A 22915-nucleotide genomic window follows, 5' to 3' on the forward strand; every position below is an offset into this window, starting at 1 on the left:
TCTCCACTCCCTCCCATGTCCCATCACCGGCTCATCCCGTATAAGTATCTCCTTCTCGTCTAGAGAACTAAATCTTCTTGAAGTGATGTGCGAAGTTATGAGTTAGGTATCCGCGGTATCAAAAAAAAAAGAAAAAGACAAAAAAAAAAAAGAAACCTTGATTGTAAAACACAAAACTGTGTTTCCACAACAAACAACCAATAGCTTTCTCGCAACTCCTCCCTCCCTCCCAGATATGTCCCAAAGAATTGGTCAAGAGTGGCACCAGTAACACAACGAATGAAAACGATAAAAAATATGCATCAATACGCCTAATTATTGCCCCTTCATCCATTGACTATGATCAAAGGGTGGCCAGCAGGTAAATACTACCAGTTTCTCTCCCCAAATCTTAAGTGTGGGCTGGTAACTTTTATAATCAACTTCAGTAAGCCGCAAATTCATAAAAGGTCATCCATCATGAATCCCTAATGCAAGAGACTCTGTTAAATAAAAGGCTTATGGATCATGCAAGATATCCAAGCTCATCATCGTCGAGTCGCTCTAGATATTCTTTCTCCAGTAAGATATCAATACACTTCTTGATATCTGGAACCTTTGGTGAGAATCGGGTGCGAATTTGACTGATGGTCTCGGCAACAAGAACGCTGTGCTTCATCTTCTTTCGTGCCTTCATGATACGAACAATGGCAGACTAAAAGATAAGTTAGTGGGATTTCATCTATACTACACACGCGATTTCTACATACCTGCATGAGCAGCTTTCTGTCTTCCTCAATAGTCTTGTGAGTCTCATCAACCTCTTGCTTTTGCTCCGACTTGATAGCGATATTAAGATTGACACGAATCTTCTTGCTCTTGAAATCATAGTTCAAGTTAAAGGTTTTGCCAGGTCCTGGCTTATCATCTGCTGGACTCATAGTGAGGACCTTGGATTTCAAGAAAATAGCAAGGGTGGGATCAAGGATATCAGCCTGTAATTGAGTTGCCTTGGCGATATCTTCATAGCTATTCTTATCGCTCTCGTTAAACAACAAAAGGATGGCCATTTGATAAGTCGAAACCTGGAAAGTATATGGAGTCTTTTGGTTTTTACAATAGTTGGCCTTGATCTCGCCCTTGCACAATTGCCAAAGCCACGTGAGTTTTCTACCACTGTGCTTCTGGTTGTAGAAATTTTGGAATCGCTCATAGGCCTTGGAAATTTCCACTGGTGGTGTGAAATCTGTATTTGGTGGATTCAAAGGCCACATACCCGTACCCAGAATTGAGTAACTAGCATCGATTGGCTTTTCTTCGCCTCCAGTAAAGATTCCTCCCTCAAATTCCTTGAAGCCGCTATTCAAATCCTTCGAGATTTGAATGTCCTGGAACATACGTTGAAGCTTGTTGGTATATTCGAATCCACATGCTTCCTTCAACTTGCTGATCATGCTCGTCTCAGCATCATCTGACGAAGAACTGGTGTGAACCAATCTACGAGCAAGCATACGCGAGTAGAACTTCTGGAACACATCCTTGTCTTCAATATACTTGAAGACTGTCATAATTTGGGTAAGAGAGTTCTCGATATCACTCTCCTCAGCTCCACTGGCACTCTTCTTCAATAACGAATCGGCATATTTGGCGAGCAATTCAGGGGATTTGTTGGACCCAGATTTGCAGATTTTATTGCGGTTCACAAACTCCTTGCATGCGTTATCAAGAGACCTAGTAAACTCGGGCTCATCCTTGAATGCTTGTTTTACAAGACCTGAATATTGTGTGTGAATCTCGAGAAGAGCATCCACATAAACCTTAGGTTCGAGCTTATCACCCTCACTAGCGACTTTTGCTGCTGATGCAAGACCGGCGTTACGAACATGAGCCTCGAATCTGGTACGGAGTGGTTCAAGACCATCTGGAATTCTTGCCAGCAAGTTGTACATGCGTGCCATATCGTCATATCGATCATTATCCAAAAGAACCTGAAACTCGTCTCGAAGAAGTACGGAGTGGTCTGCAATAAGAGCAGTGTTGCAGGCTTTCTTCAATGGAATGATGATGTCCTGGTGTAGATACATTCTAACTCGCTCTTCCTCTTCTGCCAATCGAATTTCGGCCTTCTTCATGTATTCTACTATACTATTTTCCGCGACAAATTCTTTTGATTCCGTTCGGTAGAAAGCTTCGGTGGCTTCTAAAAATGGCTTCTCAAAGTGGAAACGGTAAACATCGAGGGTCGATTTAGTAGGATCCGATTCATCCAACCCAAGTGATACGAAAGAATCAACAATGGCCTTGATCTGGTTATGCTCGATAGTCTCTCCATTTCTTTGCCTCTCAACCATCTTGAGAACAGCATCCATAACCTTTGAGTGGACAGCTGTGAACAGGGTTTCTCTCCATTGAACAAGGTGTAGAGTGTAAACATCGTAAATGTTCTTTTTTCCCTCGTCCATTTCTCGCTTTACCCAATGACGATTAAGGTATCGGAACAAGTGGTTGACATATTTTGCTGCTGTCGTGTATCTATCCCATTCCCGAATATAGAAACTAAGGAGAGCTTCGTCGCTATGTGTCTTAGAGGCGAGAACGAGTTCCTTGAGATACTGTGTTAGGTATTTGATGAGGTTTTTGTATAGATCTTCACCCAGAAGGTGTGCTGTAAATACAGAATCAGTACATATGTTTTAAATTTGGATTGGTACAAGGTCCCACCTCCGCGATGCGCACCTCCGATTACTCCTGGGCCATGGTTGCTGACTGCCTTTTGTGATGTACAGAAATTATGCACAGCTCTATTTCAGGTTAGATGATGCTGCCAAGGTGTGTGTTTGGAATACGTACGTGTATACTCCCATATACTATAGATAGAAAGCAAGTCAGTAATTGCGCGTAAGAGCTGAAGAGAGTTGGAGGAGTGGCACCTACAGTATTCATATCGACACCATCTGCCAATTGTAACATGACTTTTGATACTCCAGCCTCGAGGTATTTCCATCTAAATCGCAAGAATTTGTAATTAGCATATCGAATCAAGTAAGGTCGAGGGGGGAGGTGGCAGAGAGAAAAGATCCAGTACGAACGTCGCATCTAAGTCCTCCCGATTGGGGACAGGAGGCATAACGACCACCGTCCTGGTAGCGACCGTCATCTTGAGTAAAGTTCAATGGAAGTGGTAAAGAGAAAAGATCGTATGTTTTGAAATGGATTCAAACTGGTATAAGGAACTGATGGATTTAAGCCAGCAGCTGGAAGGAATGTAGGTTCGGGACTGTAAGTAAGATTATGAAAATGGAGATGATCAAATGAGCACCTTTGTGATAAATCACAGAATACGATGCAAAAGGTGCTCCAGATCCTGGAAGTTGTCAAGGTGGAAGTGAAAGTTGAGGTTGAGGTTGTGATTGTGGTGAGAGTGTTGTAGATCGAAGTGGTTGTGTTGGAAAGATGATGTAGAGGATATTTATTAAAGGGTATACTGCCCACAACGTGAACTAGAGGGAAAGAACACGCTAGAAAGTTGAACCCGTACAATAATTGACGGTCAGATTTCTTAAATCTCCCCAATAGAATATATGAGTAGATGTCAAAAGGGTGAATGTGTACGAAGTTTCCCTTTTCCCTTTTTCCTTGAAGTCTTGAGTAAGGATGAATTCGTGATTCAGTTGTATGATAGCAGGCTGCCGTGCACTTTCTATAAGCAGTATGCATGCATGCCTGAGGCTGTAAGAATTTTACCGCCAAACACAGGGCTATGGAGTTACGGCAGGCGTCAAAAACAGCCAGGAGTTTGAGATTCGAAGCGCCAAATTGTGCTCTGTATTGATAAAGCTCCCGAAGTCCGAGACTTCAAAGGTCTTGATAACCGATAAGAATGTTGACTAAGCAAGCTGTAGTCAATTATTAGACATAATGCAATCACTACACAGCAAGCAACTTCATAAATATATTCACAGCATTACATAGCATATATCATTCCTAGAAACTTCAAAGGAAGCAAGTTCTTCATAAACACATACAGTATTTTTACTGGACATCCTGAAAGTTCAAGGTTCTTGTACAATATGACATACCTATCAAAATTAGCAGACCCCTCCTTTTACCCCTCATTCCAAAGCCCACTCGAGCCCGAGTTCGTAGGTAGGCAGGCATTCAGATGAACTACCAGATAAATCTTCACATCCCTTCTACATCAGTCAATCTTTTCTTTCACCGAGTACGTGTATTTTAACATCTCAATTCTACTTCAGATACTATTTCGGTTCAGTATAGATAAAACATCCAAAGTATTCGTACTGATTTGTAATTTCTTTAACGAAAGTGACATCATTGCTATTACCTAGGTAGACACTAGTCCTCAACCAAAGTCAATTGTTCGCTTGATTTTTGTCACACTTCATCTGTCTCATTCTATCACCAATTCCTCTATCTGCCAGGGTACTGAATCCAACACATCAAGATCTTCATCCACCACCTAACATATTCATCCTTGCCCACCCCTCTCTCACAACCTACCCCTTTTCAAATCTCAAAAAAACAAAAAAAATGCACCTCCCCCTCGAGCTCACCCCTCTCGCAAATCTAACCACAACCCGGCATCACATCCCCCTCCATCCCCATCCGCACCCTCACCCCTCCCACCCCCTCCTAATCTACCATTCCTGCATCCCCCCCTCCACTCCCCCCTCCCTCATCGAATCCCACCTCAAATCCCTCAACATCGTCACTCCTCACTGGCGCTACACCATGTACACACACCCACATTTCCACAGCAGCACCCACGAGGTCCTCTGTATATTTTCCGGAAGCGCAAGATTATGTATCCATTCCCCTTCTCCCCTCCTCTCCTCTCCCCACCTATCCACTAACCTTCCTCCCTCCCAAGGTTTCAGCACCCCAACCCGCAGCCCCTCCTCCAAAATCCAAACCACAGTAAACTCCGGCGACGTCATAATAATCCCCGCCGGCATATCCCACCACCTCCTCGAAGACCTCACCGGTGATTTCCAGATGATCGGTTCTTATCCCAAAGGTAAAACATGGGATATGTGCTACGGGGATGGAAGTTCTGAAGAAGAGGAGAAAGTTCGGGGAATTGCTGATTTGGAATGGTTTGATCGAGACCCCTTGTATGGAGATCAGGGGCCTGTTTTAGAAGAAAGTTGAGATTGGGAGTTGGGTGAGATGGATTCAGGTTAATCGTAGCGTGCCGTTTCTGTTTAACAATGTCCTTGCCACCAAAAGAAAGGGAAGCAATCTAATAACATTAAATATATTCCATTGTATGTATGTATACGTGTATTGTATATGCGGTGATACGGTAAGTGGTATGTATGATCCTGCGATTCCTGAATTTTCCCTACCCAATCCAATTCCAATTCCGTTTCATTTCACCCATCTCACTCCGACCCAAAGCACTCATTCCACCCGTGATCTCCCTCTTTATATCTTGTATCTCAGCACAAAAACTTCGCTAAGTCGTCAATCAATCCAATCCAAAAGAAGAAGGAACAAGAAAAAAAATGAAAGTCCAAAATACACCACCACCCGTTCTATCAGCCATAAAATTCCTACGAATGAATAGAAGAATCAACTGCCTCCTGCATGGCCTGTGCTACTCTCTCTGCCCTCTCATGTTTAGCCTCATCTGATTCTCGATTTCCTTCGTCGTTCCACACATTTGGTTCGACAGACACGGGTGTTGGTTTGGCTGTCTTCTTCTCCTCTTCATCACTACCATCACTATCATCATCGTCCCTTGCCCCCTCATGCAACCCCGACAAATGCCCCGGACTATCGACTCTCACAGGCGCATCACTAATCTTCTCTACCACCACCGCCTTTCCGTCTCCATTCTCCTCCGCCTCCGCATCAAAGATACTCTCTTTAAAACTCTCCGCCGTCCTCGGCCTTTCCCCCACTGGCGAATACCCCCCCTGGGAATTTCTCGGACTCAGTGGGCTCCTCTCCAACCCATGTTTCCCGTCCACAACAAGTATATTTTCCTTCCCAAACAAGCCCTTGGAGTTTCTCTTCCCATTGTTCGTAACCTGCTGGACCTTTTCCTGACTCCCCGAGCTTCTTCCCCATCCCGCTTTCCTTTTCTCTCCCATCCACGTACCCCAGCTCCCAATATATGCACCCGCTCTACTCTGCACCGAAGGGGTCTTTGGTTCATTAAATCCCGTTACGCTGACTGGACTCGAAGCCCCACTTGCAGTTGCCGCTTTCTCAGCCGCAATTCTAGCTTCCTCGTTTCTCTTTCTCTGGCTTTCCCGATAGGCTTCCATATCCGAATACAGTTTATTGAAAACAGTACTAGCTCTCTCCTTCCCCGCTGCAAGATTTCTGCCTAGAACTTCCTTGCCTACCGCAAACCTTTCATCAAGATGCATTTCCTTAACCTGTTCAGCAATACGTCTTTGGACATCATCAATCGTAAGACCACCTGCACAAGGATGTTTAGGTTCTACGATATCAAAAAGATGCGAATCTGTGTGATTATTCCAGATTTCGTAGTTTTCACTCCTCGTCCACGCATCGATCCAATCCATGCTAAAATCATGAGCCGGATCGCCTTCAACCTGTGGAAGTTGCGCCCTGGGATTGTGTGCATTGACTACAAGGTAGTTATGGCATTTGACAGAAGAGATTAAAGAGAGGAGATATTCCTCAAACTGCAATCGGATGAACTCTTCAGAACCAACGTAGCCCATAGTTTTAGGTCGGCTTGGATTAGATTCATCCCAAGTATCGTTGACAGTTTGAGTAATGAAATCGATCCATCGTCGATCGGCCGCGGAAAGTGTTAGTGCAGACCTCAGTGATGCGGATGTGATATTAATGGTAAGGTCGTCTAGATTAATAAGAATGTCGCTGTATCGATCTCTCTGTTGTAAAAGTAAAGAATTCGTTGATCCAACAATATACGATTTTGTGCCGTAGTCCGCTAATATATCAAGTTGCTGTAAAGGAGTATAAGGGCCAAAAAGACTTCCCTAAATGTACAGTTAGTAAAAATTTTCACGTACTTTTGAAAATTGATGTTTACCTTGCCAAATATTTGCAAAGGCAATCCCATGTAATTCAACAATGAACTCCTATCGCTAGTTTTCAAACTCGTCGGTTTCACAAGGTTTCTCCTATAATCATCCAATTCCGGATCCGCACAATCTTGTAAATTCCGTATCAGACCCGGTATGAGAGATATAAGTGAAAACTGCATCATGCACAATCTCTCGCACCTCGAACCGAAAAATAACATCTACTCTCGAGTTAAAATCCACCACGGTTTGTCAGGAAAGGGGTATTTACCTTTGGTTGTAACAAACAACACTTAAAAAGCACCAAAGTCTGCCATTTAAACTCCTTGACCAATTCCCTCAAACTCATTCCTAGATACTCTTCCCTGTCCCCCAATTCTCCTCGACTTTTTTCCTCCGCCAGACTTTCCTGAAACCTCTTCAATATCTCTGTATCTGTGAACTCTCGTTGTGCAAACCATGCTTTCGTGACAACTCCCAACCTCTCCCTCAACATTCCAAAGAATTGTGGAGAATCTGCTATCACAACCACTGCCTTTTGCACCGTCGATCGTGTGACTTCCGCGGGGCGATTAATCAATATCGAGGCGTCCATTTGTTGTGTGCAGGAGATACCGAAGAGGGATGTTGGAGGTAGATTTCCGCGCGCGGGTCGTAAAAGTGTAAAATAGGAGAAATCTTCTGTTGATCTGCCATTTCAATTGCCCGTCAGTCTCAAATCTTTTTGTTTGAATTGGCAGAATGCGAGCAAAGCAACTTACGCATGCGCACCATCACTCAGAGCCATGAATGGTAATAAAGGCCATTCATTGTCCACCGCAGGATCGGTCCCCTCTTCTGCTCCAAACCAGTATTCGACTTCCGGTCCTCTAAGCAAAAATCATGTCAGCCACCTTTCCCTTCCTCATCTACCCTCATGTCCATCACATCCGTTCTCAATCCCCCCACTACCTCTTCCCCAGAGATGCTTACCTCGCATGATGAAAGTCCACCACCGTAACCAATGGCACAAACCCCTTCCTTTCCCCCGCCAACGACCCCTCCTTCCCCTCCTTCCTCTCAGTATTCTCCATCCAGTGCGCTTGTCCCTCTCCCAGTTTCTCTCCCAAGCTATAAAGAACCGACTTTCGATACGTTGTTCCAATCCGGAGCCGCACTTTGTCTCGAGTCCCTCTCACAGATTTTCTTGGCCTAATGGCTGAAAGCTAAAAGAAAGGCAACAAATCACCTCCCTAAATTCCTCCTCGAGATCTGTTGAATGCCAACAGCCGGTGGACGAAAGATAGGTAGGTGTGTATGTATTTCGATATTATATCTTCGTCTCTGGATTGTTTAGTTCCGCTTATGCCACAGTTAATTACTTCTGCTTGTCCTTCTCGCCTTCAATGTTTCGAGTAGACCGAAGAAGAGTATTCGTCCTCGTAATCAAAACATCATATTCCCCAATTCCTCACTTCAAGCTTTCAACTTTATGTTTCCGCTTGTGTTAACTTTCCGCTCTCCAAGATCAATTCGTCTCGCAAGTCTTCGATAGATCGTTACAATCTCGATCCGTCTTGTCCTATCAATCTCCTTCTCCTTTCCTCAACTAAAATCCCAATTGTAATAAATTGATACCCGTTTACAATTAACTGGCCAATGCTCTCTCCAGGGTTTTGATATTGCGAACCTAGTGAGCTGTATGCGTAATAAACCAGCCGAGCAGTTAGGCAATTTTACTTTTACCCCTCTGTTAAATTCATTAACCCTTGACGATCCCTATCAAAAAGTCCCTCCAGCCTTTTAGTTCGCAATTTCCAAAAGTTCGAAGGTTCCTTAGAAGATTTCCAGAATCAATTTCTCAGCCTCCGAATGAGGCTGGAGCAAAGGGTTATCGCAAACTTTATCAGTATGCTATGCTCACCCATCAAGTCAAACTTGTTTATCTTCTTGTCGTCAACAGTTCAGTTGAAAATCACCGGCCGGCAGTTAGTCAAGATAAACCTGTCTTTATTAACAGTGTACTAAAATTTTACTCATCAAACCACCCATTGAAATAATCCTAAACACCCCTACTAAAAAAAATCCAGCACCAGACCGTTACCCAGTTCCCATCACACACTCCTATCACTCCTATCCAATCCATCCCACCTCGCTGCAAGGCCAGCGAATAAGTCCAGGAAAACATCATCCTTGCAATTGTGTGCGCACCACGCATCTCCACCATTAATTTATCATCCAATACTTCTGTCCTATTTCGATGCTTACTGTACATGCATGCGGGCATAAGTAAAAGAGCCAATTTGGAGTTCTGTTCTCGTCACATGATTGTGTTGGGTCAATTGGGTGCGAGACTGCGTAGGATTCCAATGTTGTTGTTTGCCATGCTTGGATTTGTACCGTATCAATTATCATTATGTCTTGGAGAATGCTTGGGAGACGCTTGGGAAATGCTTAGTTTGTATTTTGTTAGCTGAGCTTCAAGCCAATAAAGATACTCATTCACTAGGTCACAGTCAACATCTGCGATGGTTTGTATCCAATCGTTGCAAAAGGGAGTGACCCTCAGAAAGATAGCTCGATCATTATAAAATCGTAACTCGTTTATTCTATTTCCCATTAAACGCCAATAAGCCAATGACCATACTCGTCCTATCATCCTATCATCTAAGTACAACTTTTGCGGAAAGAAATTCATCCATCTACTGTGTGCAAAGGTCCCCCTCTCGATTTCACTACTCCACTCAAACCATGCACAGTCCATAAACCCACAGGCAGACGGACTATAGAATTCAGAAACTTCGGAAAATACGTGACTCATCATCCCTTGGTGAAGTAATATATGTACGCCAGAAGTCGAAGAAAAAACAAAGCCAGTTCTCGCCAGAGGTCGCGTTGCATCAGAAAGCACAAGAGAGCACTCCTCTCACCCAGCTCTCCCATAATGTGTATCCATCCCATGCTAAAGGTTACACCTAGGCAACACCTTTTCATAACTAAATTCAATCGAAAAACAAAATACCAAATGCATTTTTACTGACTGTCCGTCAGACTGTCCGTCAGGGTTTGGGTGTCGTTGATGACATTATGATAATCGAGAATCTCGGAGTACCTGCAGAAAGTTCCAAGTCAGCTTTACCATCTTGGTCCGTCGCATCCACTCGAGAGCCTGTAGACTTCTGCAGATTGAACGCACATCATCTATCTTTGGTAATCGAAAAGTTGTTCGTACATCATGATTTTCCAGGTGTCAACTGGGAGGTCTGCGTCATTAAATGACCAATCGAACCTCTCCTCTGCCGCAGGCTCATCGGTTGGGTCGTGGTAAGGAGAAAGGTATTCATGTGCCAATCCCTCGGCTGCCTTGATTCGCGCTCTGGGGTCGAATACCAGCATCTTTTCGAGGAGATCAATAGCTAAGACGGGTCAATGAGGATTACAATAAAGTGGAATGCAATGCTAGGGACATACCTAATGGATCTGCTTGAGTAAACTTGCTTGCAAGAGGTTGTCTCTCGCGCTTGGGCAGAGATTGCACAAATCTCAAGGTCTGAAAACAATTAGCTGCATCCTATTATTTGTACATAATATAATGACTTACGTTTTCACTGGCAATGGTGTGGATAACATCATCTGGTGGAGTTCCGAGAAGCTCGGTGATGATGGAGAATTGATTGACGTGATCCTTTCCTGGGAACAAAGGTTTGCCTTCCAACATCTCTGCGAAAATACATCCCGCACTCCAAACATCAACTTCCACGTCATACTTTTGCCATGTAAGCATGATCTCTGGAGCTCTGTAGTATCTTGTAGAGACATATCCTGTCATTTGAGGATCTTGAATACGGGCGAGACCGAAATCGCAGATCTTAAGATCGCAGTTCTCATTGACGAGGATGTTGCTGGGCTTGAGATCACGATGAACGACGCCTGCAGAGTGAACATATTTCAATCCACGCTAAAAAGTAACATTAGCTTAATTCTTGCTTGAGTAGTACAACTAGAAAAGGGATCATTTACCAAGATTTGATACAAGAAGTATTGGATAAATTGCTTCTCGAGTGGTCGCGAAGTCAACAAACGATGCAAATCTGTGCCAAGGAGCTCGGTGACGAAGTAGCTAGTATTTTTTATCAGTCTGAGTTCTCTCCGATTTCCTGGGAGCTACATACATATCCTCAAGAGGTGAGATAAAGATATCACTGAGAGAGATAACCTGTAAACTTTTAGTATCTCCAGAACCAGCCACCATTGTGTATTTGTATTATCGTGATGAAAACGTACATTCTCGTGCTTGAGATGTTTCAACAATTTCAATTCTCTGTAAGTTCTCTTGGATAGAACTGGTGTGCTGAAAGGCTTCATAATCTTCTTAACCGCGACATTTGAACCGGTAAGGTTATCTTTGGCAGAGCTGTGCGAGTGACAAGTATTAGTGATTTGTTGAGCAAAGGTATTTTGTTTTACCCCTCAGTTGAAGATTTCATCACCAAGATGGGTTAAAAATGAGAGGAGAAATCATACCAAACGAGACCAAATGCGCCCATGCCCACAGGCTGTAAGTCAGAGTACCTGCATGACAAAATTATCAGTATTGCAAGTCGCAAAGGAGGTGGTTGACAATCTCTTGTCGTTTTGCTCGATTTCTTTGAGCCCCGCGTACCTGGAAGTAATCTCAAAGGTGGTACCGAAGATCTGAGCTCTTACGAATTCAGCCATTTTGAATTAAGTGATCTCTTTAGAGAACTGTTGAAGGGGGAGGATTATTCGTAGGGATGCAAGAAGTTTTGTCTTTAAAAGAAAAGAAGGACGGTGTTGCGAGAATATGTAGGTGGTGGTGGTGGTGGTGGATGAGTGAGTGAGTGAGTGAGTGAAATTTGCTTGGTGGTTGGTAGTTGGGTGGGTAGTGGGATCTAATAGGAAAGAGACTGCAAGAATGATTTGAGGTGGAATTTGTCGCCTAACAAGTTTTGGTTCTGTCAGTCAAATAATTCCTTATCCATCGAATAATTCAGCAAAGCAGCGGCAATTGAGTTTTTACCTCTTCAAAAGATTCGAGTGTTTGGTTTATTATTATTAGTAGGTCCGGTCCGGTATACTACAACCACCCAAAATCCAATGCAAATACAAAGATCGAGCGAATGCCGCTTTTGCAGTCTTTGGCTTGTGTTTAATTGGGAAAGAAGGTCCGAGGTAGCCAGCCCTTTTTAATATCTGGTGAATGTAGGAAGGAGGGAGGAGGTAGGAGGTAGGAGGTAGTAGGGATGAAAAGGCTCGTGGACTTTGTTGGTGCGCAGAAGCTACTCTCTGTACTTGGTTGGATACCTCCAGCTAGCTAGTATATTAGACTTGATAGATGGTGACTTTCCTGGAGAAGGGACCAGTAGTTAGGCAAGTGTACTCGAGTCGAGCTGATGGGGAGGGAGATAGGTACCTGGTATGGCAGGGTAATTATTAAATAAATGGATTTGATTCTTTATAACTACTCCCAGAATGACAGTTGTGAATCGAATCTCTTTGCTTCTTTCAATCCGAGTGTGTTATTGTTATTAGTCGAGTAATAAAATCCAGATATAGATGATCGTTACTCAAGATGGAGGGGAGAGTCAAGTTTATATACGCTTGATAATTGATAGTGACAGCCAACATTGTACAGCATCAACTACCAACAATGCAAGATATCCTGCTTTGCATGCTCCCGAGACCCAGCCCACTCGTCGCTGTTTTCTTCCTTTTGAATGTCTATTTATACGGTGGATGGGATGGATGGGTATCTAGGTATCACGATGGGTCTCTGTAGGAAGTGCTCACTCGAGTCAATGGGGTGTCGGCGGGTAGATGGTCGGAAGACTAAACCATCGAGGGGTTGCTAGGTATCTATTATGTACGGAGTCGTATCTAGTCTCCTCGTCTCTAGTATCTACTCGACCTAGGTAGTCTCTGATATCTGGTATCTGGTATCTGGTATCTGGTATCTGGTATCTGGTATCTGGTATCTGGTATCTGGTATCTCTCATCCATGAATTGGGGTGTTCCTTCCCCTCCCCAGCTGGAGGATCGAGAATGGAGGATAGCGGATAGCCATCTGCAAAATGCAAGTAAATAAAGCTTGGCATGGGCAACTAATTTATCCGTCGCTCTTTTGAATCTTTTTCCCTTCTTTAGATTGCAGGAACCTTATGACCGTATTCCCTTAATGCCATATTCCCATGTTACGACGGATTCAAAGTTGCATCTGATACCGGTACTAGGTCGACATCCAGGTCACCCTTGGAGTTTGGGATTAATAAGGCGGCATTAGATCATTTCAAGGTACGCACCCAGATTCGAAACTTAGAAATCCCACTGACGTCATTGTGAAAGATCCATCTCCAACTTTTCATTCCATCAATCCTCTTTTTCTCGGATTGATCGATTGAATCGAAACCCCAGTCCCGCTCGAAATCGATACCACGCGTGAACAGCCGAGCGGGATGAAGGAAAGGGATACCAAAAAGGTATAGAATTTGGATCATTTTTTGTTAATCTTCTTCTTGTTCTTCTTCTTGTTCTTCTTCTTGTTATTCTTCTTGTTATTCTTCTTGTTATTCTTCTTGTTATTCTTCTTCTTCTCCTCCTCCTCCTCCTCCTCTCAATGAATCAAGGTCACCCTGGAAGCGTTCGTCTAATCTACGGTACATCTCTCACGACCAGTCACCAGCGTACCGATCCGATTCATTGACTGGCAACTCATGATATCTATATTAAATGCTCAACATGTTTACACCCATCTCGTGATAAGTATCTAAGGAAACCGCACAATAAGGAGTTATCATCTTGGTCTACCAGCGTGTACCTACCCGAGCTACCTTAGCTATCGAACCTAAAAGTTGGGACCAAGTGAAGCAATCTCCGCAACTCAAAAACACAGCATTCTAATTTCTCCATCATTTTCGGTATCGAAAACTTAAACTCCGATGAATTTCAATGATACATCTGTGATTGGCTCGATTGTCTGATCTCGGTTCCACCATCGACAACCCTTTGATGTGGCAAAAACCTACTTTTATACTTCACACTTCGCACATGGCTCTATTGAACTTACTTCAACTTTCGGAGATGGTTCTGAGGAGAAGTACAGAGTACCTGTTGAATACCATTTGCATCGTTGATACACAACTTCTAATAGACCAGATAAAACCAGATCAAACCAAACGGAAGTAGTTGATACAATGGCTTCATACCGAAATCCGCACCACATAACTTCGGCATGTCTTTTTACTCCCAACCATCTGTACAGAAAGGCTCTCATCCATGGGTCACTACGAATGAGGAAACTACAATATCCGTCTCTAGCGTCTTGAAATAATCCAAGCTCAAACTACAAGATTGCACCAAATTATCATCAATGCGCAAGCAGCACCACGGAGCAAATACAGTTCAAACGATCTATTCGGTTCCGGCTTCTGTAAAGATTATATGGTCAAGCTTCCGAAAAATCTAAACAAATTCTGTTTGGTTTCATTGGGGGTACCTAGGGTTAAAGGAATGTTCTGTTCCTCGGCGCTCACCAAATGGATATTACCAGAATAGCCTTTGGGGCTAGCCATTATCAATCATTTCCTCTCTCCTCACTGGAAATGTACTCCACACATTTTACCCGCTCCAGATGAATTTTATCTTCAAACTTATAATCACAGTTCGAGCCGATAATAAGCGGCGCCTATCATAAATCGAAGTAATTAGGTCCGACCCTTATTGTACTAAGTAAAGATCAAGATATATGTGTTCGCATTCTTCAAGTCCCAATCAAAACAACACCGCGTAAACCCGAACTGATCCACTCAAGATTTCCTACCACAATAGCCTTATTAGAGAGTTTCGGCTAGTATTACTCTAAATACATGACCCGAGAAGGCCCGCGCTTCGTCCTACCGCCTACCGTCTCGCTGGGAATTGCGGCTTCTTTTCTCTCCTATTTCCCCTTTCTGTTTTCTCTTCTTCACTCTCCTCGTCAAAGACATGAAACCCGATTTCACATGATCATCTCGTCAGCACATGGTATCTTTTTGGTTGGCATCAAAGAGCGATTTCCCAATGACCACAAGCTTCTTTTATGGATGCGAGCTCAGCTTCTATTCCAGCAGCTTTATATCGTTCATCATATGATTTTACTGGAGTTCCAGCTGATCGAGGAGCTCTCCGTTGATTTCCTAATCTTCCAAGTAACGCTGTACACTACCCAATTCTTTTTGGGGCGATATCGCGAAAGAGGAATTGGAAGGATCTCAAGTGAACTTTCTATCTTGTGTGGACGTTTTACACCCAAGGGTCATGTTTAAAGATCAGGATACGGAATATATATATCCATGACTCGAGTAATAACATTGAAATAGAGGGAAGCCGAGAGCAAATTCGTCGATGCTGCTGAACTCATTTCATACATATTGAAGATCAATATTATTAACATACTTGCTACGCATATGTATCTATCATCTCAATCCTCGAATGCAAAGCGAAAGAACACGAAATTAGATAGACGTCTCGAGACCTGTTATCCGCTTATTATAAAGATAACTGTTTGAGTATCCATAGAGAGTACCTTTCTCCATGATTTCCCGCTTCTACAAATACGTAGCGCGATATCTCTAAGCGGTAAGCTGAAGGGAGATTGTGAGTTTATTCCAAACTTCCAATAGGTTTGTGACATATATCGAGGAAAAGAACGCGAGGTAGGTAGGTAGAGGTAGTGCAATCCGTTTGTGAATATCGCATTCGAGTAGCTAGATCATCGTCGTGATATGTATGTATATATATAGATTACTCTTTGTACTCTACTACCATCTCGCTTAATTCCTATTCAGAGGTGGAAGAGGGGATATGAATATACCTAGTAGTATAAGTCTTGTCAGTCTTGTTATTTCCTGAGCTTAACTAGGTAGGTATCTAGGGATTGTAATGAATTATATAGATAGATGATAATATATATATATATACATACTATACTTTATATTATTATATTATATAATACTATATTATAATCTAACTTGATTCTCAAAAATCAAAATAGATAGATACCTAGAGAGATATCTTAATATTCTATTTATATCTCTCCTACAAACACTCATCTATTTATATATTACTCTAACTCATATAAATATAAACTCACCATCTAGATACTTTCTAATCAAATCAAATCAAATCCCGAGTTTGAAATTCGGAATTTGATACTAGATTCTCATTTTGATATTAGATTCTAATATTATTAATAATCTCTTATATAATAATAATAAAATCAGATATTAGATTATATAAATTAAATCAAATCAAACTAAATCATCTCTTAATAAAATAATAGTAAATAATATATGAAAAATAAAAATAAATAAGAAATCTATAAAATCGAATTGTTATATTATAAATAATATAAGAATTTTATTATTTATATATATATATATATGTAAATAGATATTTCTCTCTCTATATCTATTTCTCTCTCTATGTCTATTTCTCTCTCTATATCTATTTCTCTCTCTATATTCATAAATAGATATTAATAACTAGATATTAATAAATAGATATTAATAAATAGATATTAATAAATAGATATTAATAAATAGATATTAATAACTAGATATTAATAAATAGATATTAATAAATAGATATTAATAAATAGATATTAATAAATAGATATTATTTATATATAGAAAGATATATTCATTTTTGAATATATAGTAACTTAATTCATAAACTCATATACTTACATACTCATATACTTATATACTCATATACTCACTATCACTATCAATAATCCCAACCTCAACACCTCTCCTCTCCCTTTCTCCTTTCCTTTTCTCCTTTTCTCCTCTCCACCTCTTCTACTTAACCCTTACAGCAAGCGAGACATTACACTTCGGCTTCCATACCCAGAAACGGAAGACAAGACGAGGCGAGATGAAAAGATATAGATGAAATCAAAGAAGGAAGATGGTATCTACATATACACATATTGAGTCCTAGACACATCTAGCTAGACTGCTGTATGTAGCTAATCCTATAAGTCTCGAATAGAACAATAATTAATATCATAACTGAATAAACATATCGTCAATATAATACATATATATACACCCATAAATATAGACCAAGAAACTTGTCACCAAAGCAATTCATCATCAAGATAGAAAGACAACATCCCACACAATCTCCTCTTTTATACACAAAACGCGGAATTACTCAAATACCAAACCATCCAAAAAGCATGCACATATATTGAAACACCCATAGCCCAATATTCATACATATATTCACATTCCCCTATCAAAAAATTATCACTATAACAGTACAAACTAATCCACCCCCATCAATCTATCCCACAATAACATTTCTCAAACCCCAATCTATCTATTTCTACAGCTGTACACCAATACCACACGAACCACTATTCAACAATTGCAGGGTATATCGAGAGAAAGAAAAAACCCCCCTAACACCAAACGGAGCATTCGAATTTTCCCAATCAAAAAACACCTGACCCAAAGCCCAGCAACAAATTCGCCGAGTTGCAGAACCCCATATTTGATGCGCCGAGTTAATGAGTTCGCCCAAAAAAAAAACTTGATCCTGATATCCATGTTCTTCATAGCTGATGTGTTTGTAGAAAAAAACATTAATGAATCGAAGTCGTACTTTGATGTTGAAAATTGTATGTACGTTCGCTACCGACATTTGTGAGAGAACGCCTAGACTCCAATATCCGTGGAAAATGTAAGGGTATTCTGATATGTACTCCCCAGGTACTCCGTAAGTACTCCATTAGAATAAATCATTCTGAACCACTCAAAAATAGATCTCAAGCACTTGTATTGGCTCTAACTGTAGTAGGCCGTGCAGACAAAGCTTTATTAGAAGGTGGATCTTGCGAAGAAGTAGATGAACCTAACCCACTATCCGTGACGACAATTTTGGGGACCCCAGATTGACCAGACGAGGAAGAAGTATTGGAAGAAAGAGGTGAATCTATGTCCCCAGTTGAATCCTCGAGTCCAAGACCTTCATCCACACTCTGAGAACCTGCAGATTGCAGACCATTGCCCCTGAACAATCTTTCCGAGAACATTTGCTCTGGGGGTAGAAATGTTCGTGGTCCCAATGACGATACACCTGTAATTGGGCGTGCTCCCTCGGTAACGGGATACATTCCATTTCTCGAAACTGGTGGCCCATAGTGTTGTGCAATGCCATTTGCGCGCCACATGGCAAGAACAGCTTCCTTATCGTCAAGTCCGACTGCCTTGATTCTTTCTGTAATCCAGTTCTCAATATTCGCTCTGCTCTGCGACGCAGAAGGCTTGAATTTATAGGCTGTCACTTCATGTTCTCTATAGACTGCCTGGCTGGAGGTACAGACCCGACAAGATTTCTCCGCCGGGGTGGCATTTGGTCCTTTCCTACATTTCCACCAGCCCCCCTTTCCATTACGTCGCCCAACTTGTTTCCATTCTTCGCCATCGCTGTGAAATTCCAGGTTCCATAGATTACGTTTGGGATTCCTCTCCTTATGATCATCATAGCCGAGCTCAATTTCTCTCCCAATAATCCAATCGTTAATCATATTCCTGAAATTGTCCCAGGGCCTATGAATTCCATCGGACGGAAACCAGTCCGGTAGGTATGCGCCACACGTATCCCGATCTGCGAGTGTGATTGGAGGTCCAGGTGGGATGTGTGTCTCTTTGCATTTCTTGCAGTATTCGATGGGTGCCTCTTCGTCTAAATTTTTGACAAAATCGGCTTTTTGTTCGTCTCTGTGAGCACCCAAATGTTAGCAATTGTGTCTTATTATGGGCTTGAGACAGAGTATGCGACAAGAAACACCAGCACAGCTGTGACATAACTGTCAAAGTAAGATTGTAAAAGAGAAGAGAAGTTTGGTAAACTTACACAGTGTAGATTTCACCAACACATGAAGGATCATGTTGTACCCATGGCTTTTGTGTAAAGTCTATTCCAGTGGCCATCATTTCACCAATCGATGGTTTTCTGGTACGCTTAGGTGCAGTAGATACAAGCTTCTCAGGAGATGGTGTATTTTTTACAGCAAGCTCAGCTCCATCAAGAGCCACATCGAAAGTATCATATTGTTGTGGATCGTACTTGTCGACCTTTTCTATCCCTGTATAATCAGAATTTGCTGGCGGAGGAAAGATTTTCCACGGTTCTACTGGCTCATTTGGCCTCGAAGGGGGAAGTTCGATATTCTCGGGTGCACGCTGACGAGAAAAGCCGGTGACGACTATCGGATTCGTAGGCTTGTACTCATTGTAGGTATATTTGGATACCACTTCACCCGCGAGATTTCTGATGACGGCGGGCACAGTCTTCCGCGCATGCGCAAGAGGTACAACTGAATGAGGTTTCGGCCGGGGCTGGCTGGATGATGTAATACCATTCGCATCAAATTTTGAATCATGACGAGGTCGAAGGGATAGGTACTTATAATCTTCCGAGGTTTGACTGTTAGAGGCCACAGCTTGGGAATCCATAGAGGTATCCTTGTGTAAACGTTTGCTGTTCTCCAAAATAGAAGCTGGTTTGGTTTCATTGTTCGGGCCAAGTGAACCATGATGTGGCATAGTTCCCGAGTTGTCCATGTTGAAATGAGTCTGTAGGTGGAGCGGGTGAAACATTATGAATTGGAAGCAAAGTGAAATGTTATCCTCCTCTTTTTTGACTGTTGATGAGAAATTGTGTCAAAAATTATTGATACAAAAGGAAGACCTGAAGGACAGATGTAAGTTATTTATTTTTCTTGGTGTGTGAGAAAGTTTGGTGCAAGGCTAACTTGTCATTCTAGTTCATGGAAAGAAACTTGCTTAAAATTTTAGTCCAAGGTAAATCAGAAACTCAAAAAGCCAGCGATCAAAGAATTATGCCCCCTTGATAGCTGATATGCAGTTGCCCGATTAATGTAGGAACAGTGTCTCTGGAATCTACCATGAGCAAGCTGGGTAGATGTTTCCTGAAAAAGTCGTTGGGGTTGATGAAATAGAATGATGGAAGGTAGAAACAGGCCAGATGACTGCCTGAGAAGTTGTTGATTCATAATTTGAAGTAGAATAATCAAAAGGGTTTGAATAATCTATATACTTTACTGTGATAAGTTACGGTTGTAGAGGTCCAGGAGCATACTGTAGTAGGTAACTGTCAGTGACATAGGTTCTCATATGTGGAGATATAAACGACACTAACAGTAATTGAATGGTACAGATGAAAAAATAGAAGTGAATAGAACATGAACACATCAGACAAAAACAATTTTTATGTTTACCTAGAGGAGATCAATATTAAAGCATCAATGCTGAATGGGGGTTTGTTGATTGTGGATTGTGGAAAGGAAACATGAAGGCTTTGTGTTTGGAGGGAAAGAACTCCGCAGAACTAAAAAATAAAAAATAAAAATAGAAAGGTGCAACAGTGAGAAGATATGATGAAAGACCAAGCACTCAAATTCACTAAACATACTTTGATATAACTATCAACACCCTAGTATTCAACAAAAATGGTTACTCAATTACAGATTAACAAAGGTTTTACACAAACCCACTGTTGACTGCCCAAGTTTCATCCCAGAAGAGGTCCAATACTGACTGCTTCCCTCTTTGCTAAAATGGCGTCTTGCTCTAGCTTCAACCGTGATTTACCTGCTCGCCTTTTTTCCGCCTCCAAACTCGAGAATCTTCCCTTTGCGCCATGCTTGAGTTTCGTTATCATATCTCCAGCCTGGCCCTTCTTCAGATCCGCGGAGGTCAATTGGTCATCCTGTGGTCGAAACTTGTTAAGAAACATCAATTGCCCCTCTGTGGCCGGACCGTTTCTCCAGGAGACCTTTCTAGCAATAAATTGAAGAGGATATTTTTTGGCCGCGAAAGTATCAGCCGCATGAACGGCATCCAACAAGGTTTCTGCAGCGACCAGTTGGCGGGGCTTTGCAAATGGTGATTTAGATTTCGAAGCCCTTAGACTAGCCATGGCAACAGTTTCGGTGACAGTGAACTTCTCGTTCGACTCCTCGGACTCTTTTTCAATTTTTAGGTAAGTTCCATTTGAATTGCTGAGCACATATTTGTCTGAACCAACACATACCCATGCAAATGGGGAGATAGATCTGACATGCTTTTCTACAGAGGTGTCTTCGATAAGGTCATAGACAGAATCATAATCAGTGAAACTGACGGTCCTGATGTTGGAACTGGCGGATCTTGGAGAAGCTTTAGCTTTCACGTCTTCGGCTTCTCTCTTCCTCGCTTCCTCCTCCTCCTTTCTTTCCTTAAGAGATTTAAGATCATCCGGCTTCGCTTCCTCAACGAGTTCGGAAGGATCAAGACCGAAAAGAGTTGGCGTGGTTACGATGCCAGTCGTGAGGGTGGCAACCATATCAATGATATGACAATTCTCCTTTCCAGGATGTAATCGCATACCTCGACCAATCATTTGAACGAGCAAATTACGCGATCTGGTAGGTCTTGCCAGTAATACACAGTCAATATTCGGAATATCAGTCCCTTCAGTAAAGACTCCGCAATTAATCAGCACTGGAAAATCCCCGTTTCGAAAAGCATCGAGTCTGGCACTACGCTCGATCTTTGGAGTATCCCCCGTTACGAACTGTGCATCAATCCCGTACTCGCGAAATTTGTTAGTCAATCCTCCCACATGAGCAAGATCGACACAGAAGACTATTGTAGATTTCCTTCCTTTGGCCTTTGCAAACCAACTACGCACAGTAAGCTCATTGATTTGATCAGTGTTGACAACCTGCGATAGTTCTCCAGTCTGAAAGTCTCCATTCGGGCCCTTCCTCACGGAAGAAATATCAGCTTTCGACTGTACGGTGGTGAAGATAACCCCAGATAGCCATTTGTCTTCAATCATATCAATGTAATCTTTGTGATAGACTATCTGATCAAGAGCAGCACCCAGCCTCAACCCATCGGTACGAGACAAAGTCGCCGAGACGCCAACAAGAGCTGGGGAGCTTTCTCGCTTTTCGGAGAGTCCAAAATGAGTCAAGACTTTCAAGTATTGTGGTGCAACAATATGATGTGCCTCATCAACCAGTATCAATTTGAAACGAGTAGGATCGAACTTCTCGATCCGGTCACGAGATCCAATACTTTGAATACTTGCCACAGTGATGTCTGCGTATCCACTAGCATGCATCTTACCCATCTCTATTTCAATTCGTTTGTTTGGGTAAGCATTTTCACAGTGCCTAGCTGCTTGCTCGACAAGCTCTTGTCGGTGAGCTAGGATCAGTGTTTGGGTTGCGCTTTCAGTGTTTGGTTGAACTCGATCAATCAGCTGTGTGAAGATTACCTGCCAAATGTGATGAGAATGGGAAAATAATGATACTCGTCCAGGAAATTACTTACAGTCTTTCCACTTCCAGTAGCTAAAGACACACCCATACGCTTGTGACCTTGATCCAGATGAGAAAGTACGGCTTGGATACATTCTTCCTGGTAATCCCTCAAAACAATGGTTTGGCGAGGACTAGCCACAGCCACTTGTTGCACTCTAGGGAGCGTGGAAGCTCGTGCATAACTTCTGATGGAGCTTTGTACCCTTCGCGGTCGCCATGACCTTGAAAATAGCCCTAGCAATCCTCTTGAAGTAGGAGGCATGATGATATTAAATTGTGGCAACAAATTGTGGTCAGTATTGAACACTGATAAGCGCGATAGACGCGAATGATCGTATCCCTGTATCAAAGCCACGGCATTCAAAATTATAACCTTAATCGGAAGTACCAAGGTCCATATCCTCTTGTTTATTAGCTTATTAGACAGGACCACATTACAACCGTGCTAATTTTTCAAGGTTCTCTCATGATTCACTCCAAATTTTACTTTTTTTTTTCGGAAAAG

At 42.2% G+C, this 22915-nt stretch overlaps 6 protein-coding genes across 6 annotated transcripts; 1 reads left to right on the forward strand and 5 right to left on the reverse strand.

Moving 5' to 3' along the window:
* Nucleotides 1–505: 505 nt before the first annotated feature.
* EAE98_007799 (uncharacterized protein) lies at nucleotides 506–3136 on the reverse strand (the record flags this gene model as incomplete). The annotated part of the gene is made up of 6 exons (XM_038955422.1): nucleotides 506–694; nucleotides 750–2644; nucleotides 2701–2780; nucleotides 2830–2846; nucleotides 2914–2983; nucleotides 3069–3136. 6 exons carry the CDS (start codon nucleotides 3134–3136, stop codon nucleotides 506–508), a joined length of 2319 nt encoding a protein of 772 aa, XP_038808151.1.
* A 1595-nt stretch (nucleotides 3137–4731) lies between these two features.
* On the forward strand, nucleotides 4732–5151 carry EAE98_007800 (uncharacterized protein; the record flags this gene model as incomplete). Its single annotated transcript, XM_038955423.1, has 2 exons — nucleotides 4732–4804; nucleotides 4871–5151. The coding sequence occupies 2 exons, from the start codon at nucleotides 4732–4734 to the stop codon at nucleotides 5149–5151; spliced, it is 354 nt and encodes a 117-aa protein (XP_038808152.1).
* A 404-nt stretch (nucleotides 5152–5555) lies between these two features.
* Nucleotides 5556–8101, reverse strand: EAE98_007801 (uncharacterized protein; the record flags this gene model as incomplete). The annotated part of the gene is made up of 5 exons (XM_038955424.1): nucleotides 5556–6983; nucleotides 7037–7249; nucleotides 7300–7717; nucleotides 7790–7897; nucleotides 8001–8101. 5 exons carry the CDS (start codon nucleotides 8099–8101, stop codon nucleotides 5556–5558), a joined length of 2268 nt encoding a protein of 755 aa, XP_038808153.1.
* A 2107-nt stretch (nucleotides 8102–10208) lies between these two features.
* On the reverse strand, nucleotides 10209–11726 carry EAE98_007802 (uncharacterized protein; the record flags this gene model as incomplete). Its single annotated transcript, XM_038955425.1, has 8 exons — nucleotides 10209–10423; nucleotides 10479–10557; nucleotides 10609–10965; nucleotides 11028–11127; nucleotides 11180–11223; nucleotides 11292–11421; nucleotides 11532–11579; nucleotides 11671–11726. 8 exons carry the CDS (start codon nucleotides 11724–11726, stop codon nucleotides 10209–10211), a joined length of 1029 nt encoding a protein of 342 aa, XP_038808154.1.
* A 6112-nt stretch (nucleotides 11727–17838) lies between these two features.
* Nucleotides 17839–19639, reverse strand: EAE98_007803 (uncharacterized protein; the record flags this gene model as incomplete). Its single annotated transcript, XM_038955426.1, has 2 exons — nucleotides 17839–18793; nucleotides 18930–19639. The coding sequence occupies 2 exons, from the start codon at nucleotides 19637–19639 to the stop codon at nucleotides 17839–17841; spliced, it is 1665 nt and encodes a 554-aa protein (XP_038808155.1).
* Nucleotides 19640–20609: 970 nt separating this feature from the next.
* EAE98_007804 (uncharacterized protein) lies at nucleotides 20610–22672 on the reverse strand (the record flags this gene model as incomplete). The annotated part of the gene is made up of 2 exons (XM_038955427.1): nucleotides 20610–22364; nucleotides 22421–22672. The coding sequence occupies 2 exons, from the start codon at nucleotides 22670–22672 to the stop codon at nucleotides 20610–20612; spliced, it is 2007 nt and encodes a 668-aa protein (XP_038808156.1).
* Between the last annotated feature and the right edge of the window lie 243 nt (nucleotides 22673–22915).

Source organism: Botrytis deweyae (genome assembly GCF_014898535.1).
Source record: "Botrytis deweyae strain B1 chromosome Unknown BDEW_019, whole genome shotgun sequence".
Lineage (NCBI taxonomy): Eukaryota > Fungi > Ascomycota > Leotiomycetes > Helotiales > Sclerotiniaceae > Botrytis > Botrytis deweyae.